Consider the following 26684-nt stretch of genomic DNA (forward strand, 5'->3'; position numbering starts at 1 on the left):
AATGCTCCTTCCCGTGCAGGCAGATGCTAGTGATTAGAACCTGGACGTGGCCCTCGCTTTCTCTGGGCCCACAGCACCCCATCTTTTACAAAGGCAATACCTACGTTTACTGGGTCTCATTTTTGAAAAATTACGGGGCGGACCGCAGGGGTCTTTGTTCAAAGTTTGGACGACCCATTGACAGAGTTGGTCCTGGTTTGCCCCTCTGCCGGGTGTGCGAAGGAGGTTTTATTTTGACCAAAATGTCTTTCAGCAAGGGTCACCTTTTTGTTCTGTTTGAAGGTTGAGAGGGTGTCCTTAGGCATCATATCTGTTCTTCTTTTCAGTTATTCTTCTTTGTGAATTTGTGTTTGGAACATTTTTATTTTTCATTCCTGGTGATGTCACTCAAGGCTATCATTCTAAATACCTGTTTATTAGGCTAACAGATCCCACCTGAATATCTCCAGCCTGGGCCTCTCCCTTCACCTATATGCAGCTGCCTACTGTTCGGAACTCAGACTGAACATGTCAGGACAGCGCTATCAAGCTCCCGTCCACCTCTCTTCCCAGACTGCTCTTCTTGCTATTTTTTTCTCTTCTCAGGAACATAAAAGACTGATCAACAACCTTTGAGTTATCCTTGACTGCTTTTTCACGTCCAGTGCCTTTGGCCCAGTCACCATCACCTCTCTCCTGGATTATTGAAATAGTCTCCCATCTGTTCTCCTGGCTTCTGCCCTAACCCCTGTTTTCAGCACAGCAGATAAAAGGATCCCTGTAAGGCAGATCATAAAGCCCTCCAATGGGTCCCCATCTCATTTTAAGATAAACTCTTGGGAATCTTCTGGTGGTCCAGTGGTTGGGACTCAAGTCTCAGGCCCAGGTTCCATCCCTGGTCTGGGAACTAGGATCCCACAGGCTGTGCTGCATGACCAAAAAACAAAAAGAAAAAACAAACGAAGGATGAAGTCCTTACAGGGAGCTATAATCTGACCCACTGTTACTTTTTGCACTTTAGTTTCTGCTCCCCACTCTTTCCACATGGCAGACATTCTTCAGCCTCAGAACCTTTGGGCTTGCGATTCGGTATTCACATGGTTTGCTCCCTCATTTCTCTCAGATTTTTATTTGCGAGTCACCTAGTGAGACTTTTCCCACTTCCTGTCTTCCTATATCAATTTTGTTGTTGTTGTTATATTTTTCTTGTTTATCTAATGTATTGTTTATTTTTCCCCTTGGGAACATGCAGGGGGAATTTTTATCTGTTTTGTTCCTTGCTGTATCTCCAGCACCTAGACCTGCTACACAGTATGTGCTCAACACAGGAAATAAGGCCATGTTCCTGACACCGATAAAGATTTGGGGATCCAGTGGTGCCTGAGATAGGCCTGCACTCACTGAGTTGCTGTTTCTGTGGGGCACAGCACCAGTGGTGAGCCTACAGGGATAGCATGTGGTGGCAGGGCCCTTTTAAAAAGAGGACAAGGATATCTGAACAGAGACCTGATTGAAATCTGAGAGGGTAATATCTAGGGCAAGCGCATTCTGGAGGGAAACAGCCAGTGCAAATACCCTGAGGTGGGAATATTGGAGATTCAAGATAGTGAACTTGAGTGTCTGCACCTGCTTCCTGATGGGCTGAAGGAGAAAATAAGGTGGAGAGAAAGAAAGACATGCCACTGAGAGGGAGGGGTCAGAGCTAAGATCCTGGGGTGAGGACCTGAGGTACAGGTCCTCAGGGAACTGGCCACTTTCATTCGGCAAACATTGATTTGGTACCTTTTTTGTGCCAAACTTAGCAACTGAAAATTCAGAGCTGAGCAGTCTGTGGACCTTATCCTACCAGAATTCTCCACGTGGAGGAGACAGACTCAGGGAGAAATCATCACCATTTTTCCAGCTGTCCAGGGAAGAATAGTAATTGAAGGTTCAGAATCGTTTGGGAGCAGTTTGAGGTAGTTAGGACTCTCCCAGTTCACTTTGCAAGCTACCTAAGAGTGTGACAGGGTAGGTTTGTGTTCTAGCAGAGTGTGCACCTGCGTGTCCTGGGGTATGAAGGGAGGGAACAGCATGAGGCACCCCAAGGAGTAGCGAACTGCTGGGGTATCTGTGGGGGGCGGGCAGTAAGAGATGAGGATGGTAAGGGTGGCTGTGCCCATTCTTTGCATGTAGGGGATGGAAGGTGGCCTTGAGTGGGTCAAGTGCAAAGGCAGGGGAGCATTTCAGAAAGAATTAACCTCTCTGGGCGAGGGGAGGGTGGGTTAGAGGAACGAGAAGGCTTAGATTGTTGAGGTGATCAGGAGAAAAGAATGAGGTTAGAGAGACTGGAAATGGAGGAGGAGGTGGTGATGGTCGCAGTTGCAGTGGCAGCTAGGAAGCGGGGAGGAGCGAAGCATTTGGGATGATGTGTAGCTTGAGGCACCCCCTGGTCAGCCAGGTGTAGATGTCAGGTGGACAGTTGGAAATATTGGCCCAGGCAGAGAGCTCAGCTAGACATAGAAATACGGAAGTCATCTTTGTGTTGACAGATGAGGCTCCTTGCCTGGGCCCAGATAGACCGCCGAGGTCCTTGGATTGACTTCCTGGGGAAAGGTGACATTGAATTTCCTGATACTGCCTGTTCAAGAGTGTGTGTATGTGTTTTCTCTTGGATGCCCACATGTATGTGAATGGATTCAGAGAGGTCTGTAGCCATCTGGAAGACAAATGGCCACTGGTGGGAATTGTAGTTGAAGGCTTTTTTTTTTTTAATTGGTAACGCTTCAGAATACTTTAAATTTTAAGCTGTTTGGGAAAGAAGGAATCTAGATATTAATAGACAATAACAAGGCAAGTGAGGAGAATGAAGTTAGCAGGGTGTTGGACTAACAGGTCCTAATGCCTGTCCTCCCATAGAAACAAACAACTAGATGTTAATGAAAAATAGCTCTGTGAAAGCTCCAGAGTGAAATGAGGCTACAGAAACCCTGTGGAGCACAGAAACAGACTATTGGCCACATGGAAACATGCACAACAAATAGAAAAATGGAGTCGAGAGGAATTGAGGGGAGGTTGCTGTGGGACCGGTATGGAGGAACACCATTTGGCAGGTAGGACTTGAATTGGTGGTAACGGTAGCTGATTGAGTGGTTATTGTGTGGCAGGTGAGGAAGGTGCAACTACGTTTCCACTTCATAGGCCAGGCGCAGAAGGAGTGGTTAACTACCCAAAGTCGCCCAGTTAGAGGGTGCAGTTCCTAGCTGGGTCCGGGGGTGGTGGAAGGCGAGTAGATGTTCCTGCCTGTGAAAAATGGGGCACGAGCACAGAGCAGGGAGTGGGTGAAGATGGTCAGAGACAGAGCGGATCACGTTGCTCACACACAGGGTTTCTGCAAAAACAGTGCCTTGTCTGGATCCCATGAGTGGGATGTATTGAGGGCTTTTGTGCAGGAGCAACAGAGGGAAAGTGATGGCGGAAAGATGGACGTGGTCGCAGTGAGCAAGTGATAGGCATTGGGAGGGGCTGGAACTGGCATCCAGCAAGAACTGGGCTTAAAGGGCAGGAAGTCTGGCCAAGAGTGATGGTGACAAAGATGGAAGCAACAGTTAGATTTAGCCTTCTTGTGGTAATGATCTCACAGTATGTATGCCTATCACATCATCACATTGTGTGCTTAAAATGATACAGTATGGTGGGTCAGTTACATATCAGTAAAGCTGGAAAAAGAGAAAAAGCAACAGAAGAGGCTGTAAAAATATAGTATCCCTTGCTGGTTAATCTGTTTAGGTAATGAGGGATTTGGAGGGATGTCATGTCATCTAAATCTGTAGTACTGGTTTCCTGAGATTTTGTTAGGGAGTAGCAATAGTTTGGATAATGTGGAATACCTCCCTGTTGTCTCTCAAAAGTGTATCTGCATCTATTATGGTTTCTGAGTCTGGAGAGTGGAGAATACCTATAAATAAACAATCCATGCACAGAACCAAGGAGAAGGATGAGTTAGAACCTGAGAGACCAGCCAGGGTACAGGTGGAGGGCTTTGGGAAGGCAGCTGGCGGCGGCGGCAGCGGTGGTGAATAACTGCATTTGGAGACACGCGGGGTGTGACATTATGGGATTGAGTGGACGTGCACAGGCAGTGCCTCGAAACTCCTGGGTTGGAGTGCGAGTGCAAGAAGCAGGGTGGGCGTGTGCAGTTGACATTTCATTGCCATTGAGGGTGCGGGGCAGTGATGAGACAAACACTGAGACAGGGAGTTCAGAGCAGTTTTCAGATGAACAAGTTATTAAAAATTAGAAAGGGTCACATTCACTTATGGAAAAGAATTCAGATTGACAGAGGGTATAAAATGAAAAGCAGAAGTCTCCCAAATCTTAGCTTTGCTCTCTTTCTCGAGGTAATGCTTAGTTTCTTGCTATGTCTTCTAAATACTATCTGTGAACAAGCTTTAATATATATATATTATATATACACTTAATATATATTTAGTATAGCTTATGAACTTTTACTTTTCTGGGCTCCAAAATCACTGCAGATGGTGACTGCAGCCATGAAATTAAAAGACGCTTACTCCTTGGAAGGAAAGTTATGACCAACCTAGATAGCATGTTCAAAAGCAGAGGCATTACTTTGCCAACAAAGGTTCGTCTAGTCAGGGCTATGGTTTTTCCTGTGGTCATGTATGGATGTGAGAGTTGGACTGTGAAGAAGGCTGAGCGCCGAAGAATTGATGCTTTTGAACTGTGGTGTTGGAGAAGACTCTTGAGAGTCCCTTGGACTGCAAGGAGATCCAACCAGTCCATTCTGAAGGAGATCAGCCCTGGGATTTCTTTGGAAGGACTGATGCTAAAGCTGAAACTCCAGTACTTTGTCCACCTCATGCGAAGAGTTGACTCATTGGAAAAGACTCTGATGCTGGGAGGGATTGGGGGCAGGAGGAAAAGGGGACGACAGAGGATGAGATGGCTGGATGGCATCACTGACTCGATGGACGTCTCAGTGAACTCCGGGAGTTGGTGATGGACAGGGAGGCCTGGCGTGCTGCGATTCATGGGGTTGCGAAGAGTCGGACACGACTGAGCAACTGATCTGATCTGATCTGATGAACTTTTACATAGTTATTCAATCTTGTGACCATCACCCATTTTGAAATATAGAATATTTCCAATACCCCGATGTTTTCGCCTGGGCTGCCATATTACCATGGCCTGAGTGGTGTAAACAACAGAAGTTTGTTTTTCCGCAGCTCTGGAGGCTGGAAATGGGAGACGGGGTGCCACGTGGTGGTTCTGGTGAGGGCCCTCTCTCTTCCTGGCTCATGGGTGGCCACCATCTCTAGTGTGCTCACATGTACTTTCTGGGTGATGTGTGTGTGGAGTCGGGATAGGAGATAGAGGAAGCAGCTTTCTGGTGTCTCTTGTTAGTAGTGTACCAGTCCCATCTTGAGGATGCCTTCTTCATGACCTCATCTAAACCTAATTACCTCTCAGAGACCACTTCTCAAGATATTTTCACGTTAGGACTTCAGCATAATGACTTTTATGGGCTTCCCTGATAGCTCAGTTGGCAAAGAATCCGCCTGCAATGCGGGAGACCTGAATTCAATCTCCTGGGAAGATCCCCTGGAGAAGGGAAGGGCTGCCCCCTTCAGTATTCTGGCCTGGAGAATTCCGTGGTCTGTGGTTGTCGCAGAGTTGGACACGACTGAGTGCCTTTCACGGTGACTTTTGGAGGGACGCGTTTCAGTCTGTGCTGACAGGAGAGTTCTGTTGTCTTTCCTCCCAATCATTCCCTGTTCCCCTTAACCGCCCACCCCCACCCCCCCGCCCCCATAACCAGTGTTCTGATTTCTAGCACCATAGATTAGTTTTTTCTGTTCTTAAAATCCATGGAAATGGAATCATGAAATATGTCCTTTTTGGTGTGTGGCTGCTGTAGTTCCTTTTATCCCTGTTGTTCCATGTAGCTGTGGTTTGATCTTTTCCAGTGCTGTGTGATATGCTGGGATATGAATATACCACCATGAAAAACCCAAATGGTATAATTCTGAATTATACAGTGTTTTAAGATTATTTGGGGCTGAGTGGGAAGGGGACTCAGACTTCTGTTAGAATCTGGTAACAGCTGTAGTGCTTTTCTTGTATATTTTTTAAGATGCATGCATATATTTCCAGAGGTTCCGGGTGCCTTTGCTGCTAGTGTCGTGGCCCTCAGGACAAGAAGCCTTCCTTAGTTTCCTGCAAGGTTTCTCAGCCTTGACACTGTTGATATTTTAGGCTGAATAATTCTTTTGTGGAAGCTGTGCTGTGCATTGCACCCCTGGCCTCGGCCATCTAGATGTCAGTAGCATGTGGTCTCTTTCTCAGTTGTGACAACCAGAAATGCCTCTCCATAGTGCCAGAGCTCCCCAGAGGGCAAAGCTGCCCCTAGCTGAGAATCCTTAGTTTAGAGAGGAGAGCCAAAGCCTTTTTGGTGTAGGCTTGGTGATCTGCCCTGGTTTATGTTCCCAAGATTCTACATACAGATACTTTTTATCACCACTGAGTTGGGGCTGCTCCTTCCGAGGACACGTTCATTGGGTTTCAGTCAGTTTAGTTGCTCAGGCATGTCTAACTCTTTGCAGCCCTATGGACTGCAGCACACCAGGCTTCCCTGTCCATCACCAACTCCTGGAGCTTGCTCAAACTCATGTCCATGAAGTCAGGGACGCCATCCAACCATCTCATCCTCTGTTTAGAGACAATTAAAATATCTCACATCTGTAGATTCTTCATGGAGGGCAGGACCTTAGAAATCACCCAAGCCAACCCCTTCATCTCACTGGTGGTGAAGCTGGGATCCGGAGGTGAGGAAGGGCAGATCCCAGGGTCAGAGGGCTGATGTGGGGCAAAGCCAGGATGGGGTCTACATTCTACCCCAGGCCTTCCACTGTGAGAGTGTGTCAGGAAGTGGGCTGTGTGGGTATTTGGTTTCTGCTTCTCTTTGCTCCTTGAAATGAAATAATACAAGTGTTATTTTATGTATCAGGAAAGCTGACACTACACACTCCTGACTGAGTCATCCAGGCCCATACTTGTATTGAATCACCAGGTCTTTAATTTCTCTTCTGTCTAGGGTAATTTATTTTAGTTCTTTCTCCAGTGTCTACCTTCTGAATAATGATTAGGTCTAACTCTTTTACTTAGTTTCACAAGACTATAAAAAATTATCTGAAAACAGTTTTTTTAAATCATTTTTTTCCTAGTCTTTTAGAGGTGTCTGAAACAATAGTATCTGTTAGGGTGTAATTTTCTTTTGGTTATTGTTGTAATTGACAGCTGACAGATAGAGCATAAAGTGGAATGCTATTGTCATTTAACCATAGTTTATATATTCGGAAGAAGAGAACAGAGCCAGTCTTCAACTTTTGACACTTCCTGTGAGGCTTTCCTCATTAATCTTGGTGTTGAACATTGAACACTGTTCTTGTGTTTTAATCCTACTACAGTCTAATAAGAAGGTTTAAGGGCAAGATTTCCACTTCAAATTAAATGCTAAATTTCATTTGAGTCACACTTTCATTGTAGAAATTTGGATTTATAATTAAAACCATATTTGATAGTGGGGAATTTAAAAATTGTACATGTAAAAATTGCGGCTGTCTCCCAGAAGTTCTTACTGAATGATATGAAGCTGTGGTTAAATAAGTCATAATTTAGTATCATATATTTACTAGATTTTTTTGAAGCAGAGATGTTTGCAATTGACAAAATATTGCCAAATTGGCAACTTTAGAAAGAAGCTAAAATACCATTTTATAATGACATAAATCACAAGAGTTAATAAAAATACTTCCCGTCATCAGCTCCTTGAAATAGGTAGGCATTGTCCTCTCCCCTTTAGAGACCAGGAAATTGTGGGGGAGATTGGGATTCTGTCCCAGGGTAGGTCAACCCCCCTTCAGCTAGTAAGTGAACCTTCTAGATTTGAACCAGGTGTGTGGGCTCAAAGTTCAGTCTTCTCCTGTTTACTAGTTCCTTTTAAAATACTTTTTTATTACTGTCAAAACTTTTAAAAATAATCGAAAGAAGTAATAATATTGTTATTGTATATTTTAGAGAAAAAAGGTATAAACTGCAGCATCAGTTATTTCCCCTCATGTATATGAAATCCTCCTTTGACAACATTCAGAAAATGTCTAGCAGTGCTAAATGTGCGTTTATTAGATTGCAGGGTCTTTGTAGTTGAAAGAGATAATATTTGGGTATATGGTAAAATTAGAATTCCATGGTAAGCGCTAATAAAGTATTGTTTGAGTACTTTGACATTCTGCAGGGAAAGTAGCTGGCATCATCTCCCCATGCACCTCAGTGAATTGAGAGTCCTTTAATGCTGAAATAAAAATGGATGGCCTTGTCTTTATCCTTTCATCTCTTTCTCAGCCCTTGGTGTTTCTTGGATAGCTAGGCTGTTTGGATTGTGGGTGATGAGGAAAAGGAAAAATTCACTTGGGTCGTTCAATATGTTGCCGTATACCTGAACGGGGCAGTGCGTCCCCACCAGCGCTATGTGGTCAGTCAGAACACATTCTGTGTGTCTTTACTGGACACAACTCGTCATTTACAAGACAGATTTCTTCTCCCAGATGTACTCTCCAAACGCACAGCTTAAAGAGGGAAGGGAAAGGCCAGCAGGCCAGCTGTGTCACTCAGTCTCTGTGTAAGTATTGTCCCTGCTGAGGCCTAGGGAGGGGAGGTCTGGCAGGACACTGAAGCAGGCCAGTAAGCACTTAGCAGGTCTAGCTCAGATATCCTCGGCAAACTAAGGGTTGGCAAACTCCTAGCTATGGGCCAAAGAAACTGAGAAGAGTTTTTATTTTTTATGTCTTTAAGTCATTGTGGGGGAAAAAAATCTAAAGACTATTTCATGACATGTGAAAATTTTATAAAATTCATATTCAGGTGGCCATGATTAAAGTTTTATTAGAGCACCTCCATACTTATTTATCTGTTAACTGCTTTAAAGTGGAGCTGAGTAGCTGCAAGGGTTGTTGTTGTTTAGTCACTAAGTCATGTCCGACTCTTAGCAATCCTATGCACTACAGCACACCAGACTTCCCAGTCTCCCCCGAGTTTGCTCAGACTCATGTCCATTGAGTTGGTGATGCCGTCCAGCCTTCTCATCCTCTGTCACCCGCTTCTCCTCCTACCCTTAATCTTTCCTAGATTGTTATCTGTACTTATGACCAACTGGCTACAGATCAGAGGCTCTTGTATCCGCCACCCGCACCTCTAGGTTTAACTAGTTCACTAGAGCAGTTCACAGAAATCAGAGAAACATTTATTTAACGCTCACCAGTTTGTCATGAAGGATGAATGGCCAAGTGCAGAGGTACATAAGATGGGGTCCAGATGAGTCTTTAGCCCAGGAGCTTTTGTCTCTGTGGAACCTGGGTACCATTCCTGTTCCCCTGGAACCATTGTCCCAGCATGTAGATGATTCACCAACCCAGAAACTCAGCAAATCTCATTGTTCAGGAGTTTCTATAAAGCTTAATCTGCAGCCCTTGCTTCCCCTTGCCAGAGGTTGGTGGGTAGGGCCGAAACTTCCAACCTGGTCTTCCTGGTGACGGGCCCCATCCTGAGGCCACCTAGCATAGCACCTCCAAGTTACCTCATTTGCATAAATTCAGGTGTGCTTAAAAGGGTTCATTGTGAGTTACAGAAGACTCAGAACTTCAGGACATTCCAGGGGTTATAGAAGCTTTGTGCCAGGAACTTGGGGACAAAGACCAAATGTATTTATTATACTATGCTACTCTTTTCTGACTTGATTAAATATTTAACATGGTTATATTATGTGGAAATGACCATATTTTTCATAATTAAGACACATGTTAATAGCAAGTAGACCAAATTATTTGATGCATTTTTGCTTTACCCTTTTTTTTTTTAAGTTTATTTCATCCTATATGCAATTTGGAGATTTTTTTTTCTCTTTGTTAAGAATGTTTATGTGCATAGAAGGGGCATTTTTTTGGACACTGAAGGACAGGTGAATGCTAACTAATTTGAGGAAATGGAAATCTGCCCAGTCCTTGGCTTTAGCTCTGAATAGGAGCTGTCTCTCTAAAGCTGCAGGCTTTAATTTTTTCCTCTAGTTAATTTACTCAGCATCCTCTAGGTGTGGTGAAGAGGTCTGAACTGGGGAACTTCCACTTAAGAAGCATTCACCAGTGGGTCATTACCTTTTGTTTTGGAGGGGAACTTTTTACTCAAGTGTGATGCACAATCAGAATGTGCGTAAACGATGAGTCTTGCTCAAATTGAACACACTATTAAGCAGCACCAAGTGTAAGAAAATTACCAACTCCCAGAAGCCTCCTTTCTCCCTACCCTTGCCCCGCAAAGGGCAACCAGTCTTGCCTTCTGACAGCAGAGATAAGTTTGCCCTTCATTTTAAGCTTCACCGGGTATTTGAGGAGGTCGTTGGAGGACTTCTTCCCAGAGGCACAGAGAGCAGGTTGTTGCTCAGAGCCCTCGTACCCTGCTGTGCTCTCTGAAGCGCCTTTCAGTGTTTCCAGGGGCCCTCGTAGTCAGGCACGGAGTCCTATGACAGAGAGGGGCCCCAGTGCCATGAGCTGTCCTTGCTGGTCTTCTCCCATCCAGCCCCGGTTTTGCTGCCTTGGCTGTGCCACAGCCCACGTGTGTGGGTTCTCAGTGGCTTCTTCCCATGGAGTGGCTCCCTCCTCCACAGCTTCCCGCGGGGCAGCTGACATCCAGTCTCTGCGTGTGTCCTGACCAGATTTCCCCAACACAGAGCTTGGACTTCACCCTGACAACTCCCTCTTCCCCGTCCCATTTTAGTTCTCTCTGTTGGACTAAGCTTGTGAGGTTATTTTCCTGATCAGTTTTCAATATCTTGGATCAAGTGATACTGATATTTAACCCCTTATATTTTGTGGCTAATTTGATATTTATTTTTGCACAAAGGTTAAAAATTGTCTTTAAATTTGTTAAATTAACCATACATTTAAAAATTTTAATGAAACAGGATGATGACTGCATCAAAGTATAGACTTGGAAACTTTAATAGCATTTTTTGATAAATTAGTTTCTAATGCAGGACAAATCCAGTTTTTCCCAAATATAGTATTATATACATTACTGTCTTCTTTCAGACAGACATGGAACAAGCTTATTTTCTACTCTGAAGTTGTATAGCTCAATTCTATGTATTATTTGTTTAGTTTGGAATTTGTTCACCTGAAAACTGGGCTATTTCTTCCAAAATACCACTGGGTTTTTGGGTATTTAGAGGGAAAGCACTTGTCTGGACCAAGTGTGATCTGAATTCATGCCATTTATACTGTCACTGCCTTATGCTGTGCAGCCTCGGAAATGTTAAGTATCAGTTGGTAGTCGGAAGGGAATGTTTTTGCTCTAGTCTCTGCTTGCCAGTGGATTTGGCAAGAATGTGTAGGAAGTCTTCAAGAAAAACAGTCTCCATAAATGGAAGAACAAAACTCCTACTATTCATTCAACAGATGAGCACCTACTATGTGCCAGGCACTGTTCTAGGGACTGGGTGAACCTCAGTGAACAAAACAGGCAAAAATCACCGTCCTTGTGCAGTTTACATTCTGGCTGGGTGACAGACCATAGGGAGATGGGGGAGCACTCAGGGTGGTAGCAGGCTGCACTCTTAAATATTTTGTCCTATGAAATGAAGTGAAGTGAAAGTCGCTCAGTTGTGTCTGACTCTTTGTGACCCCATGGACTGTAGCCTGCCAGGCTCCTCTGTCCATGGAATTCTCCAGGCAAAAATACTGTAGTGAATAGCTGTTCCCTTCGCCAGGGGATCTTCCCAACCAAGGGATCAAACCAAGGTCTCCCACCCTGCAGGCGATTCTTTGCCATCTGAGCCACCAGGGAAGCCCAGGTTGGCATCAAAGGCACTGTGACAGTTGAGAGAGCTAGGGTACAGAAAAAGGACAGGATGATGTTTGACTCATAGGGGAGCAGCCAGAGTGACTGGGGTGCAGAAAAGGAGGAGGGATGGGGCTGGAGACGAGTCTTGGAGGAGAAAAGAGGTGGGTTGCTTCAGTGAGCTTCACTCTGTGTTAACACAAGAGGTTTAAACAGAGGATGGATGTGATCAGACCTTTAAAGGACCACTAGTTGTCAGGTTGAGAGTGTAGGAGTCAAGGGCTTAAGCCAGGGAGCCAAGTCCAGGTGACTTGGATGGGGAACGTGGTGGGAAGAGGTAGATGCTGGGTGCACTTTGAAGGTAGATTGAAAGGCTTTGTTGGCCTATCTCATGTGGGATGTGAATTGGGGAGAGCTTTAAGGACTTTTAGAGAAGACTCTTGAGAGTCACTTGGACTGCAAGGAGATCCAACCTAAAGGAGATCAGTCCTGGGTGTTCTTTGGAAGGACTGATGCTAAAGCTGAAACTCCAATACTTTGGCCACCTCGTGCGAAAAGTTGACTCATTGGAAAAGACTCTAATGCTGGGAAGGATTGGGGGCAGGAGGAGAAGGGGATGACAGAGGATGAGATGGCTGGATGGCATCACCGACTTGATGGACATGAGTTTGGGTAAACTCCGGCAGTTGGTGGTGGACAGGGAGGCCTGGCGTGCTGCAATTCATGGGGTTGCAAAGAGTCGGACACAACTGAGCAATGAACTGAACTTAAGGATTTTGACCCAAGTGACGGATGGGGTCTCCACACTGAGAAGGCCAGGGAGCAGGTTTTATAGACGAGAGGTTAAAGCTCAGTTTGGGGCATGTTAAGTTTAGGATGGCAGAAAGCGAAGAACTACTAAAGAGCATCTTCATGAAAGTGAAAGAGGAGAGTTTAAAAAGCTGGCTTAAAACTCAGCATTCAGAAAACTAAGATCATGGTATCTGGTTCCATCACTTCATGGCAAATAGATGGGGAAACAGTGGCAGACTTTATTTTCTTGGGCTCCAAAATCACTGCAGATGGTGACTGCAGCCATGAAATTAAAACATGCTTGCTCCTTGGAAGAAAAGCTATTACCAACCTAGACAGCATATTAAAAAGCAGAGACATTACTTTGCCGACAAAGGTCTGTCTAGTCAAAGCTATGGTTTTTCCAGTAGTTATGTATGGATGTGAGAATTGGACCATAAAGAAAGCTGAGCACCGAAGAACTGATGCCTTTGAACCATGGTGTTGGAGAAGACTCTTGAGAGTCCCTTGGACTGCAAGGAGATCAGACCAGTCAATCCTAAAAGAAATCAGTCTGAGTATTCATTGGAAGGACTGATGCTAAAGCTGAAACTCCAGTACTTTGGCCACCTGATGCGAAGAACTGACTCATTGGAAAAGACCCTGATGCTGGGAAGGATCGAAGGCAGGAGGAGAAGGGGATGACAGAGGATGAGATGGTTGGGTGGCATCATCGACTCGATGGACATGAGTTTGAGTAAGCTCCGGGAGTTGGTGATAAACAGGAAGGCTTGGCGTGCTGCAGTCCACGGGGTCACAAAGAGTTGGACACGAATGAGTGACTGAACTGAATTGACTGAAGTTTAGGATGTTGTTTAGAGATTCAGCCTTTATTTTACTATGGTCAGAATAATTCTTGATTAACTTTGACAAATCATATTTATTGGACCATATTGAACTAAAGCATGACTTTTATTTTACATTTATTACTTACCCTCAAATGCATCACTTTAAGTCTTTGTATGGATAAGTCATTTGAGAAGTTGAGCATTTCCTTTGTCTGAATTTCTCTGACATAGAAATGTTATGTGAAATATTGGATGTATTTTCTTCTCTCTGCTTTTTTTTAAACATGAAGTTTTGTTTCATTCAGTGTTTTATTCAAGGAATTCCAAAATTTTCCTTATGAAGGAAAAAAAGTGTTTTCTTCTCCTTGGCTCTGTTTGACAAATTATTTTTATCTTAGAGTAAAAAAAATGTGGGGGAAGAGGCAGCATGTTTCTTTTCTTTCCTCTTTGTGGTGAGAGACCATGTTTCTGACACTTCATAGAATGTCATTGGCCTTGTAGGTTTCTGAAGGAAAAACATTTTTCCATCAGGCAGGAGCCGTTGTGTAATAATATTCTATTTCTTTATTCTTCTGTCCCAGAAAGTACCTCTTACTCTGTAATCTGCATTTTCCCACAGGTAGAGATGGCCAGTTACAGCCTGATTCCATTAGGTTAAAAAAAAAAAAAGGTAAAAAAAAAAACAAAAACAAAAAACGACCACGAATATCTAGAAACTTTAGATAAAGAGTTATAGTGTACATGACTTTTCATCTAAATATTAAAGTCAGCTTGGCACTTCATAAAGAATATAGAAATGTTTCCATGTTTATTCCAGCTGAGCTGTTTTTGTTTTAACCTTGTGCCCTTGCCTTTAAAGTTAATGTCCTTTAATGTTCATTTTTAAAACTCCTTATTCTCTTGCTGTGGATTTATGGTGGAAACCATGCCCTTTTAACATTAACCTGAGCTTCATAGCTGAGACGTAATTGTATATTACATTAACATTGTAACTATACTTCTAGACCAAGGGATTTCAAAAGTACAATAGAGGCCATGCCTTTGGAACAAAGAGGAAAATTATAATCAACAAAAGCTACTTTTGAAATACTTGTTCTTTATTAATAAATAATAATTTTGTTAACCTTTTAGCAGTGAAATTTTTTTAAATGATGTTGATACTGTTTATCTTTGTTGATTTCAGTAGGGGTAGTACTTCAAACTCCTTGGTCATGAACCTTATACTAGGATGGTGCAGTATATAGAAGGTTCATAAATGTGTAATGTGCATTAAATATCAACACTGTTCAAAGCGCTTTTCTCAGTTGGAGAAACAGGTGATCTTACTAATAATATTCATCATCTAGAAGCCAGCTCCTATTGTATAATTATCAGTTGCAGTGGTATTTCTGAAAGTAGTAGATGTATTAACAAGTCTAATATTCTGAGTGTCATATATAATAAGCAGAGATGGATCTCTGCTCTCAGAGGTGAAGCTAAAAAAGAATGAGTGGAGACTTGGACATGAATTTTAAAACCCTGTCTTTTATGTTAGCAAAGGAGCAGGTGTGAGCCTAACAGGGATCAGTCAGAAGCCTGTCTTCTTCTGGCCTCGGTTCTGCCTCATTGCCGCAGAGACTGTTCTGGGCACAGGACTGAGCTCTGTGGACTGACATTGCTTCTCTGTCTTCTCAGGATCCTCACAGTTGTTGGGAATCATATAAGGTAAGGGCCTAATTGCCCGGCCCTCTGCAGGTGGGGCGTTTTCCTGTCTCAGGCAGGCGGAAGGAGGCAGGTGAGGGTTCTTTGGGCCTCTCAGAGGATGCCCATGGCTTCCGTCCCCTGTCAGCTCTGAGTCTGTGGAGGGAGACAGGAATTCTAGTCTGTGCCTTAATATTTTTGCTTTTGTTCTGGTGGCAGAAATCAATCTTGGGGCTGTCAATATGGACAGAAATGATCTATTTCTTCTCAGTCTGACTCATTTTCTGTCAGACCTGTTGTTCTTGGGCTACGTTCAGGAACAAACCCTGCTTGTTGAGGACCTATCTCCTTGTCTGTTTTCAAAAAGTCCCAGTGTTTCGTTGAGCTTGTGACAGGTTCAGGCAGTGTGTGAAGCCTATCTGTCCCTTGACTTGGGTCTCTTCTTTCTTCTCCCCCACCTAGGATCTGCGTCCCCAATGGATACTGAGGGGTTTGGTGAGCTCCTTCAGCAAGCTGAACAGCTTGCCGCGGAGACCGAGGGCATCTCAGAGCTTCCCCATGTGGAACGGAACCTGCAGGAGATCCAGCAGGCGGGCGAGCGTCTGCGTTCCCGTACCCTCACACGCACGTCCCAGGAGACAGCAGATGTCAAGGCGTGAGTACTGCTGGGGAGGGAGCACTGGCACTGGGGGGCTCAGGGGCAGGATCTGTATCTTCTTTCCCGCCTTGAATGTGGCTGCAGTCTGTAAAATTCAGATACACGCCAGATCCTCAGGAATTCGAGAGAGGTTTCGTAAACAGGTCAACAGCACTGCTTTGTCTCCCACCTTCCTGGCTTTTCCAGCCTGTCTGCCTGACCAAGCTGTGAGCCCCTGTCACAGGGAGATGATCAGGGTGAGAAAGGGTGTAGAGCTTTGCCGTGCAGAAGCGTCCCAGTCATTTTCCTGCTTGGGTTCACTGACTGTTGGGTCATAAATGGTTCACATAGTATATTGGTAAATGTGGGTCACACAGATAAGTGTTCCCTTTAAAGCCAGAGAGCACGAAGTGATGGGCACCATTTTTAAGAGCACTTGGAAGAAATTGATGAGCAGTTAGTGATGAGAAGCCATCCACATGAGTAGTGATTCTGTCTGCTTATTGTCAGTGACCCCATAGGCTGCTTCTAAAAGACCTTGGAAATGCAGTGCCTGCCAGTTGATTGTAGAAGAGGAAAGTGAGTGAGCCCTGAGAAAGTGCAGCGGGAGAAAAGTGCAGATTGACTGTCTGACCGGTGGCTGCTGCTGCCACGTAGCATGCATTGGGTTGTTGATTCTACAGACATATGTTTGGGGTCCCCACTGTGCCAGGCCTGGACTCTCTCAGCTACAACCATGAATTAGACATGGTCCTTGCCCTCAAGGAACTTATTCTTTAGTGAGGCAGAAAAAAAATCTTGCCACTTTCCATAACAAATGTGTTTATTGATTACTTACTGTACATCAGTAAGATTTTGCTTAGTCCTCACAATAACATGGCAACCCACTCCAGTGTTCTTGCCTGGAGAATTCCATGGACAGAGGAGCCTGGCCTGCTGTAGTCCGTGGGGTCACAAAGAGTTGGACACGACTGAGTGACTAATACTTCCACTTTCACAATAAATAGTAGGACTGTGACCCCTGTATTACAGTTGAGCAGCTAAGGCTCAGAGAGGGCAATAACTCTCTCAGATCACACAGCTGGCGAGTAGTGAGTCAGGATTCAGACCCAGTGAGGTTGACTCCAGAGTGTGTGCTCCTTTAGGCCTGATGGAAGGGTCATGGGAGGATGGAGAGGTGTTGTTACTGGTGACCTTGCTGGGTCTGGAAAGTGGCTGAGATTCTCTGTGGAAAATGCATCATGGGAATCGTCAGTCATCTGCTCAGTCTTTATTCCTTAAACTTGAGAAAGACCTAAGTACCAGTATTAAGGTGGGGACATTGTTTTGGATACATAGTGAATGTCACCAGGATGAGTATAACGGCCACATTTTCTTTTTTCAACTCATCTTGAGATCTGAATGTTTTGGCTGCCATGCTGAATCAGTAAGGATGTTGTAGAAATCCTTATGTAGGCCTCCCCAGAATTTTATTTTTTTAAAATACTAAGTTTTCTTGGTTCTGTTGGTATTGGTAAAGGCATATCAGGGGAACCCTGGTGGGGATTTTTTATTATCCATCCTTGCTCCCCTACACTATTGCCCAACACCCCAACCGGCCTTCAGACATTTCCACTAACTTACCCTTCCTGCAGACTCCTGCTGCTGCAGCTCCTGGCTGCCTGCAGTTACCCCGGGGCTCGAGCATGCAGGCTTTGCTTATGTGAAAGGATGCTGCTGGAGTGAAAGGACTGTGATGCCAGCTGAGTTGCTATAGTTATAATTTAATTGCATCAGCTTTACAGCCTATTAAGAGCGAAAAGGGAAAATGTTTTCTTGGTAACAATTATCAGTCATGCTCTCTTTCTTGTAAATTTCCATTCTTCCTCATCTCTTTCTACCTTAAATTCATCATTTTAGGGGGGAGGAAGTTGGAACGTTGAAAGAATGGGTATAGGGTGGGGCAGGTGCTTAAAAAGAAACCAAAGGGCTGATGACTGTATTTTTCCATCTCTGTGATAGGCAGAGACATAAAGTGTGATGTGAATATTTTAGTACAGGATGAGGGCAGAGGAAAGAAGTGAATAGGGAAAATTTTCTTACATGAAATAAATTTTGAAAGAAATTTCTGTCTTCAAGATTTTAGTTAAGATTGGATTGTAGATTTAAGATTGAATTGTTCTGTGTTGAAATGCATTTGTTTAAATAGACTGTGTTGGATTTTTCATTTTAGGGAACAGATTTGATTGCTTTTTTGCATGTGTGTGTGATATTTTTAAATTGTTAAATTTCTTCACACATAAAAGAATATGCATAACGTATATGAAGGTATAAATCAGGGGTTGGCAGACTAAGACCCAGGAGCCAAATGCAACCCGCTGCCTGTTCAAGTTTTGTTGGAACACAGCCACACGTACTGGTTTGTGTATTGTCTGTGCTGCCTTTGTGCTACAGTAGCCGAGTTGAGTAGTAATGACAGACTGTATGGCCGGCAAAGCCTCAAGTACTTGCTGTCTGCCTTTTGCGGAGTTAAGTTTGCCGACTCATGGTGTAAATAGTAGTAAAGTGAATGAATACCGCTGTGCACATTGCACAGTTAAGACATAGAATGTTATCAGTAGCTGTGAACCCCAATCTGGGTACACATCGTCAATTACATCCCCCTCTTTTCCCACGGGCGATGCCTCATTGAATTTTTCCATTCAGCTCAGAAACCAAACAACCTCGGATACAAAGAAAAAGTCGGCAATCACTCTCTCTGCCTAACTTTACCTCCAAGGTGATCAGTGCCATTAACTTGCTTGTTCTTTCACAGTTTTCCCCATGATCAGGCAAAACATGTATACACTTTTATTTGCCCAGAGTTAAACAGCAGATTATAACATTTTCTGTGCTCATACTACTAACCTACCTTTTAAAGCACTTATTGTTTGTCAGACACTGTGCCAAGTACTTTACAGGCATTATGTACTTTCCTGTGAAATAAAATAACCCTTTGAAATAAGTGTGACTGTCTCCTTTTTATATTGAGGAGTCAGAGAGCAGGTGATCACGCCAGAACTCCAACCCAGCTTGGGCAGTGCGAATCCCTCATGCTTGTGAGGCGTGTTCAGTTCCCCAAGGTTTACCATGGGCATTCTCCCAGCTGGTCTTCACAGCCCTGAGAGGTAAGAGAGGCAGGGCTTTCCTCTGCATGGTAGCAGGAGAAAAAGGAAGCTTGGACAAGTGAGCTGTCCAGGATTTTCAGTCAGTATCTGACGGATGGGACTAACCCAGGCCTCTGGACTTTCTTCTGAGAACAGCTTTTGTCTTCCTATTCTCCTGGGACTGGACTGTTTGACTCCAGTTCTCTGGCTTTCTGCTCAGGAGAAGCTCTCTGGCTTGTAAAAATTGGGGCAGGGAACCTTTGGGTTTTTCCGCCCTGAGAAGGTGAAACAGCCTTTGTTTGTATTAGTAACATCATCCCTACCCCAGATTGCCTGCCTCCTTCATGGTCCCTCCCTCCACCCCCCACCCCTGACCCCAGTCAGGGCTTCTGTGAATGCACTGCACAGTCTGTGAACTGCACACTTCCTCTGGGCACCAGCCACCTCGATGACTTTTCCTCATAATTTTCATAGCTAATTTTTAAATGTCAAGGTTCCCAACCCTGGTATGCCTTTAAATCACTGGCCTCTGAATACATTCTCACGTATCACTGGTGGGGATAGAGTGCTGGTGGGACAGTGCCGGTGGTGGCAGTAGCTAGTGAATTTACTCTTGACCCAGCTGTCACACTTCTGAAGCTGTCTCCCAAAGATACACTGGCAAAAGTACAAAAAGATGTGTGCACAAGGATATTCTTTGCAGCATTGGTTGTAATAGCAAAAGTTAGAAACAATTCCAGTATCCATCAATATGGGACTGGTTGAATAAATGTGGTGCATGTGCATAGCAGTAGCAGAAAGGAATGAGAATATACACTCATTGGATGGAGTGTCTCCAGGCCATGTTGCTAAGTAAAATAAACATGAAAGGTGGAGGAACGTGTATACTGCTGCTGCTGCTGCTGCTGCTGCTAAGTTGCTTCGGTCGTGTCCGACTCTGTGCAACCCCATAGACAGCAGCCCACCAGGCTCCACCGTCCCTGGGATTCTCCAGGCACGAACACTGGAGTGGGTTGCCATTTCCTTCTCCAATGCATGAAAGTGAAAAGTCAAAGTGAAGTCACTTGGTCATGTCCAACTCTTCGGGACCCCATGGACTGCAGCCCACCAGGCTCCTCCATCCACGGGATTTTCCAGGCAAGAGTACTGGAGTGGGGTGCCATTGCCTTCTCCGTTATTTAAGAAAACAGGTGAAGGAAAGTCCATGTGTGTGGATTGGAAAACTTCATCTCATTAAGATGTTAACACTCCCCAAATTGATCTATGGATTAAGTGCAATTCCTATCAAAATCCCAGGTGGCTTTTTTGCAGCAATTTATAAATTGATCCTAAAATTTGTATAGAAATTCAAGGAACCTAGAATGGCCACAACAATCTTTTTTTTTATTGAAGTATAATTGAGCTAAAGCACTTTGTTAATTCCAGGTATAACAGTGATTCGATATTTCTTTATAGAATGATCACATAAGTCTAGTTACCATCTCACCATACAAAGTTATTACAGTATTATTGACTGTATTTCCCATTCTGTGCATTTCATTCCAGTGACGCATTTATTTTATAATTGGAAGTTTGTACCTCCTGATCTCCCTCCCTGCATTTCACTCGTTCCCCCTACCTCCCTCCCCTCTGGCAACCACCTGTTCTTTGAATCTATGAGTCTGTTTCTGTTTTGTTATGTTTGTTCACTTGATTTGGTTTTGAGATTCTGCATATAAGTGAAATCATATGGTATTTGTCTTTAAAATTTTTAAACTCTTAGAAGAAAACATAGGCATAAATCTTCCTGACCTTAGGTTAGACAGAGCCTTTTTGGATATGAAACCAAAAGCGCAAGTAACAGAATCAAAAATAAACTGAACTTCATCAAAATTAAAAAGCTTTTGTGATTTAAGGCACACTATCAGGGAAGAAAATAACCCACAGAATGGGGAGAAAATGTTTGTGTATTATGTATTGGATAAGGGACTTACATCCAGAATGTATTAAAATCTCTTACAACTCAATAATAAAAAGACAACTCTGTTTTGAAGTAGTATTGATTTACAGTACTAGTTTCAGATGGACAGCATTGTGACTCAGTGTTTTTACAGGTTATCATCCATTGAAAGTTGTTAAAAGACAATGGCTATAATTCCCTGTGCTCTACAATGTATCCTTGTTCCTTACCTGTTTTATGTGTAGTAGTTTGTGTCTCTTAATCCCGTATCTAATGTGCTCCTCCCCCTCCCCTCCCTGCTAACCATTTGTTTTCTGTGTCTGTCTGTCTGTCTCTGTTTTGCAGATACATTTGTTTGTATTATTTTTTAGATTACATTTGTATTCGTTTTTAATTACATTTGTATTATTTTTTAAATATCATATATAAGTGATGTCATACAGTATTTGTTTCTAATTTCACTAAGTATAATGCTTTCTCAGTCCATCCATGTTGCTGCAAATGCAAATTTTCATTCTTTTTTATGAGTGAATAATAGTCCATTGTGTGTGTGTGTGTGTGTGTGTGTGTGTGTATACACACACACACACACACACACACCACATCTTCTTTATCATCTGTGGACGGGCACTTGAGTTGCTTCCATATCTTGGCTACTGTGCTGCTATGAACATTGGATACACGTATCTTTTTGAATTAGTGTTTTCATTTTTGCCGAGTATATATTCCCAGTGAAGTTGCTGGATCATATAGTAGTTCTGTTTTTAGCATTTTTTCTTTTGAGAAACCTCCTTATTGTTTTACATAGTGGCTGCACCAGAAGACAACCCAGTTTTAAGATTAGCAGGTCTGAATAGGCATTTCTCCAAAGGAGATCTGTTCATGTCAAGTAAACAAATGAAAAGATATTCAGTTCACCAACCATCAGGGAGTTGCAGATCAAATCCACAGAAAGATACCACTTCACCCCGCTAGGATGGCTGTAGTCAAAAAGATAGGTAATAACAAATGGAAAGAATGTGGAAAATATTGAAACCCTCATATACTGTCAGTAGAAATGTAAAGTGGTGCAGAGTTTACAAAACTGTCTAGCAGTTCCTCAAAAGGTTAAATATAGAGTTTCCATATAAATGAGCAGTTCCACTCCCAGGCGTATACCCAGCAGGAATGAAAACAGTGGTCCACATAGAAACCTGTACATGAGTGTTCATAGCAGCATTACTTGTAGTTGCCAAAAAGGGGAAACAATCCAAATGCCTAACGACTGATAAATTGATAAATGAAAGTGGTATATCCATATAATGGAATACTATTTGGCAATAAAAAAGAATAAACTACTAATACATACTCCACCATGGATGAACCTTGAAAAAACACGCTAAGTGAAAGAAGCCAGTCACAAAAGACTATATACTGTATAGTACCATTTACATGCAATGTGCAGGGTAGGCAGATACATAGAAACAGAGTAGATTAGAGGTTGTCAATCTAGTGATAGATAGAGTGATAGATTAGGGGGCCTGGGGGGTGACTGCTCTGGGTAAGGAGTTTCTTTTCTGGGTAATGAAAAGATATCTAAAGTTAATTGTAGTGTTGGTTGCACAAATCTGTGAATATACTAAAACCCACTTTTTTTTTTTTTTTTGAGATTTCCTCCCACCCACCCCATCACACTTCTTTTTAACCCTTTTATTATGAAAATGTTAAAACATTCGTAAGAGTAGAGAAAACAGTATAGTAAACTCCCAGGTACCCATCATATCAACATTCTGCCATTTTTTTAAATTTATTTTTAATTTTTACTTTATATTATAGTAGATTAACAATGTTACTAGTTTCAGGTGTGCAGCAAAAGTGATTCAGTCATACATACACATGTGTCTGAATTACACATTTTCAGTGGGTGATTAAATAGTATGTGGATTATGTCTCAGTAAAACTGTTTGCAAAAAGTAGAAAACACAAATGTATATAAGTATTTGACTCTTGAGAGTCCCTTGGACTGCAAGGAGATCCAATCAGTCCATTATAAAGGAGATCAGCCCTGGGTGTTCTTTGGAAGGAATGATGCTAAAGCTGAAACTCCAGTACTTTGGCCACCTCATGCGAAGAGTTGACTCATTGGAAAAGACTCTGATGCTGGGAGGGATTGGGGGCAGGAGGAGAAGGGGACAACAGAGGATGAGATGGCTGGATGGCATCACTGACTCGATGGATGTGAGTCTGGGTGAACTCCAGGAGTTGGTGGTGGACAGGGAGGCCTGGCCTGCAATTCATGGGGTTGCAACGAGTCGGACACGACTGAGTGAACTGAACTGCACTGAAGGTTTGCTATAATAAAGTATGGTAAGACATGCAGACAGGGATATGACTGTCATGAGGGAAGAAGTTTCTACTCACATTTCTCCAGAAACAGGAGGCAGAGCATACTATGCAGGGCCACTGAGGAAGCACTGAGGTCAGTCGGGGCAAATGAAATAAGGGGAACATGTGGGCAAAAGCCTTTACTGTGGTTTCTGTAAGAAGGCATGGTGAGCAGGCTTAGGATTGGCTAGTTTGAATCACTTCACTGGGCTCTAGGGTAAAAGTGCTGTCTCTGGTTGTTTGGTACCTAGCCCTGAGATGATTAGGGAAGAGGATAGTGTCCCAATGAAGGAGGTGGTTGAGGTATGGGCTCTGGATTGATTAGTATGCATATGCTATATGTGCTTGCAGGCCTCTAGGATTAGCGAACCTGAGAGAGGTAGTCCCTCCAGTATCATCAAGGCCCCAGATGTCAAAGCAGCAAATAACAAAGTAAAAAGATGTGATTAACACAGACGGTTACCTATAGGAAAAGGGAAAAAATAAGATGGAGAAGACAGGGACTTTTTTTTTGGACTTTGGAATTGTTTAAGGTCTGTGTAAGATGAACTTATACCAGATGGCAAGGAAGTTATGAAGGTCCACTTGAGTCATGTGAAAAGATCTCAGAAACCAACTTGAAAAGGCTTCTATTAGCCACAGATGAGATGATTTTGAGCATGATAAAGATAGTAACTGCGTGGAGTGAAACATCAAATATGCTTAAATTCATAAGTTCATAATGATACTAAAGCAAGACTCATCAGTCACCTTTGGAGGATGCTAGAGAATCAACTCGTTATTCAGAGTAACCACACAGTTGATGAAGAGCGTCTCTGAGGGGAAATATTCCAGCTAATAAAGATAGAATACCACCATTTTGCAACCTCTGAGGAATTAATGAATCTCAGCAGTGATCATCAGCGTCTGGTAACATTCCAAAAAGAGGTAATCAGACGTTACATACCTCTTGATAAAAGTCTGAAGTAATCGAACCAAAAAAATAAAATAATGCCACATGAATCTGATCCGACTGTCAGCACTTACTTTCAATTTACAGGAAATTGGATAGGAGAGGCCAAAGGACCCTGCTAAATTACATCATGGGGATGCAGTCAGTAAAACCTTTATGTGGGAAACTACATCCTTGCTACTCTGTGTGTGGCCCATAGATCAACAGCATAAGCGTCAGCCGTGAGCTTTTTAGAAATGGAGACGCTCATACTCTCTCTCAGACCTGCTGAAACAATCTGCATAGTAACAAGTTTCCCAGGTGATTCACATGCACGTTTCAAGTTTGAGTAGCATTGCTCTATGGGACAAATGAACTAGAGTCTCCAAACAAAGCAATTGTAAGAAAAAAAAATGAGACAGGGGCAGCCTATGTAGATGAAAAGACACTTGGAGGCATATCAGTTATTTGCAAGTAGAGAACTAATTTGTGTTCTATTCAAACAAACACAAATCTTAAAATTATTAAGTAATTGGAGGAATATCTTGGATTTCTTTTGAAATAATCTGGGTGGTAGCAAGAGGAAAGTGGGTAGGGATGTAGATGAAATAAACTTTGCTACGACATGCTAATTTTTGAAGCAGTAATAGGTACCAGTATTTTGGTCACCTGATGCAAACAGCTGACTCATTCGAAAAGTCCCTGATGCTGGAAAAGATTGAGAGCAGATGGAGAAGGGGGCATCAAAGGATGAGATGGCTGGATGGTACTGCCGATGGAACAGACATGAACTTGGGCAAACTCCGGGAGATGGTGAGGGACAGGGAGGCCTGGCATGCTACACTCCATGGGGTGGCAAAGAGTTGGATATGGCTTGGCAACTGAACAACAGCAATATGTACAAGGTTTGTTATTTTATAATATTAAGATTTTTCCTATAATAGTTTAAAAGGGTGAGTTCACTAAGATGGCTGCAATCAAAAAGGTAATAACAGGTATTGGCAAAGATATGGAAAAAGTTGGAACCCTCGTACATTGCTTATGGGAATATGAAATAGTATAACTGCTTTGGAAAATAGTCTGACAGTTCTTCAGAAGGTTAAACAAGGAGTTAATATATAATCTAGCAGTTCCGCTCCTAGGTATATACTCACGAGAAATGAAAACATATATTAATGTAAAAACTTGTACAAGAATTTCCGTGATGGTCCAGCAACTAAGACTCTGTGCTCCCAGTGCAGGGAGCCTGGGTTCAATCCCTGGTCAGGGAACTAAATCCCACATGCTACAACTAAGATAACCAAGACCCAGTGCAGCCAAATATTAAAAAAAAAAAATTTTTGTACGTGAATGTTCATGGCAGCATTTTTATAAAAGCCAAAAAGTAGAAACAACCTAGCTGTCCTTCAACTGATGAATGGATATGTTCATAACTATAAGATATAGCATATTCATATAATGGAGTACTGTACAATAATAAAAGGAGATAAAGTACTGATACATGCTGCAACATGGATGAACCTTGAAAATATGCTAAGTGGAAGAAGCCAGTCACAAACAGCTACATATTTTATAATTCCATTTATAGAAAATGTCCAGAATAGGAGAAGTTAGATGGGAAATAAATTACTGGTTGCCAGAAGTTGGGGAGAGATTTGTGGAGACATTCCCATGACTGCTGATGGGTTGTTGGAAAATTAGGAGGGGGGAGGGGGATGAAAATGTTCTAAAATAGATTGTGGTAATGGATGTACAACCCTGTGAACACACGGAAACCCATGAAATTATACACTTAAGTGGGTGAATTGTGTGATATATGAATAATATCTCAGTAAAGCTGTTACTAAAAAAGGAAGGAGAGCATTATATTGATACCCAGTCTCCAATCTTCACCCAACATTATCAGAATCACTGGGAGGGAAGTTGTCTAGGTGATTCTAATGTGCAACCAAGACTGGGAACCAGTGTATTAGGAAGTTAGCTCTCAAGGATTGTTAGAAGAGAGAGGCAAGATTATCTGTTTGAAATGATAGCCTGGAGGGGAGGCCAGAGATGGCATCAGAGCTGACCATTCTGATGGAAGAGACAAAAATCTACAGTGGGGAGTCCTCTGGGTGCACACCATCTGTTAGTAGCACTTAGTACCATTAGTGGTACTTAGGACAGTGGAAATAGGCTTGAGAAGTCCTTTCATCTCTCCAATAAGTGTGTTCAGAGTTGGTCTTCTTCAGTGTAACACCCATAGGTATCAGGGTTACTTGTGCTGCCAGGTGGTCTCGCTTCTTCTGAATTACTCAGAATAAGCGGAGACTTTGTCAGTGGAATGTTGAGGTATTAAACCGTAATCCAAAAGTAACAGTCTAAACAACTTAATCTTCCTAGATTTCTTTCTTCCAGAAAGTGTTCTGGATATTAGTGAGACTCTATAATTATTTTTTGGTCTCCATTGTCACATTACTCAAGTGAGTAGACATAAAGCCAGCTGTATTATTCTCATTTCTCTTGAAAAGCATTTATTAGT

General features: G+C 42.9%; 1 protein-coding gene across 2 annotated transcripts in view; it reads left to right on the top strand.

The window, feature by feature from the left end:
• NUP93 (nucleoporin 93) overlaps positions 1–26684 on the top strand; it is a 103027-nt gene that overhangs the window by 653 nt on the left and 75690 nt on the right. For both annotated transcript variants that reach the window (XM_044931883.2, XM_025268698.3), the window contains exon 2: positions 15630–15822. In XM_044931883.2, the coding sequence (XP_044787818.1) occupies positions 15644–15822 (179 nt within the window). In that variant the 5' untranslated portion in view covers positions 15630–15643. The remainder of the gene's footprint in view (positions 1–15629; positions 15823–26684) is intronic.

Source organism: Bubalus bubalis, chromosome 18 (genome assembly GCF_019923935.1).
Source record: "Bubalus bubalis isolate 160015118507 breed Murrah chromosome 18, NDDB_SH_1, whole genome shotgun sequence".
Classification (NCBI taxonomy): domain Eukaryota; kingdom Metazoa; phylum Chordata; class Mammalia; order Artiodactyla; family Bovidae; genus Bubalus; species Bubalus bubalis.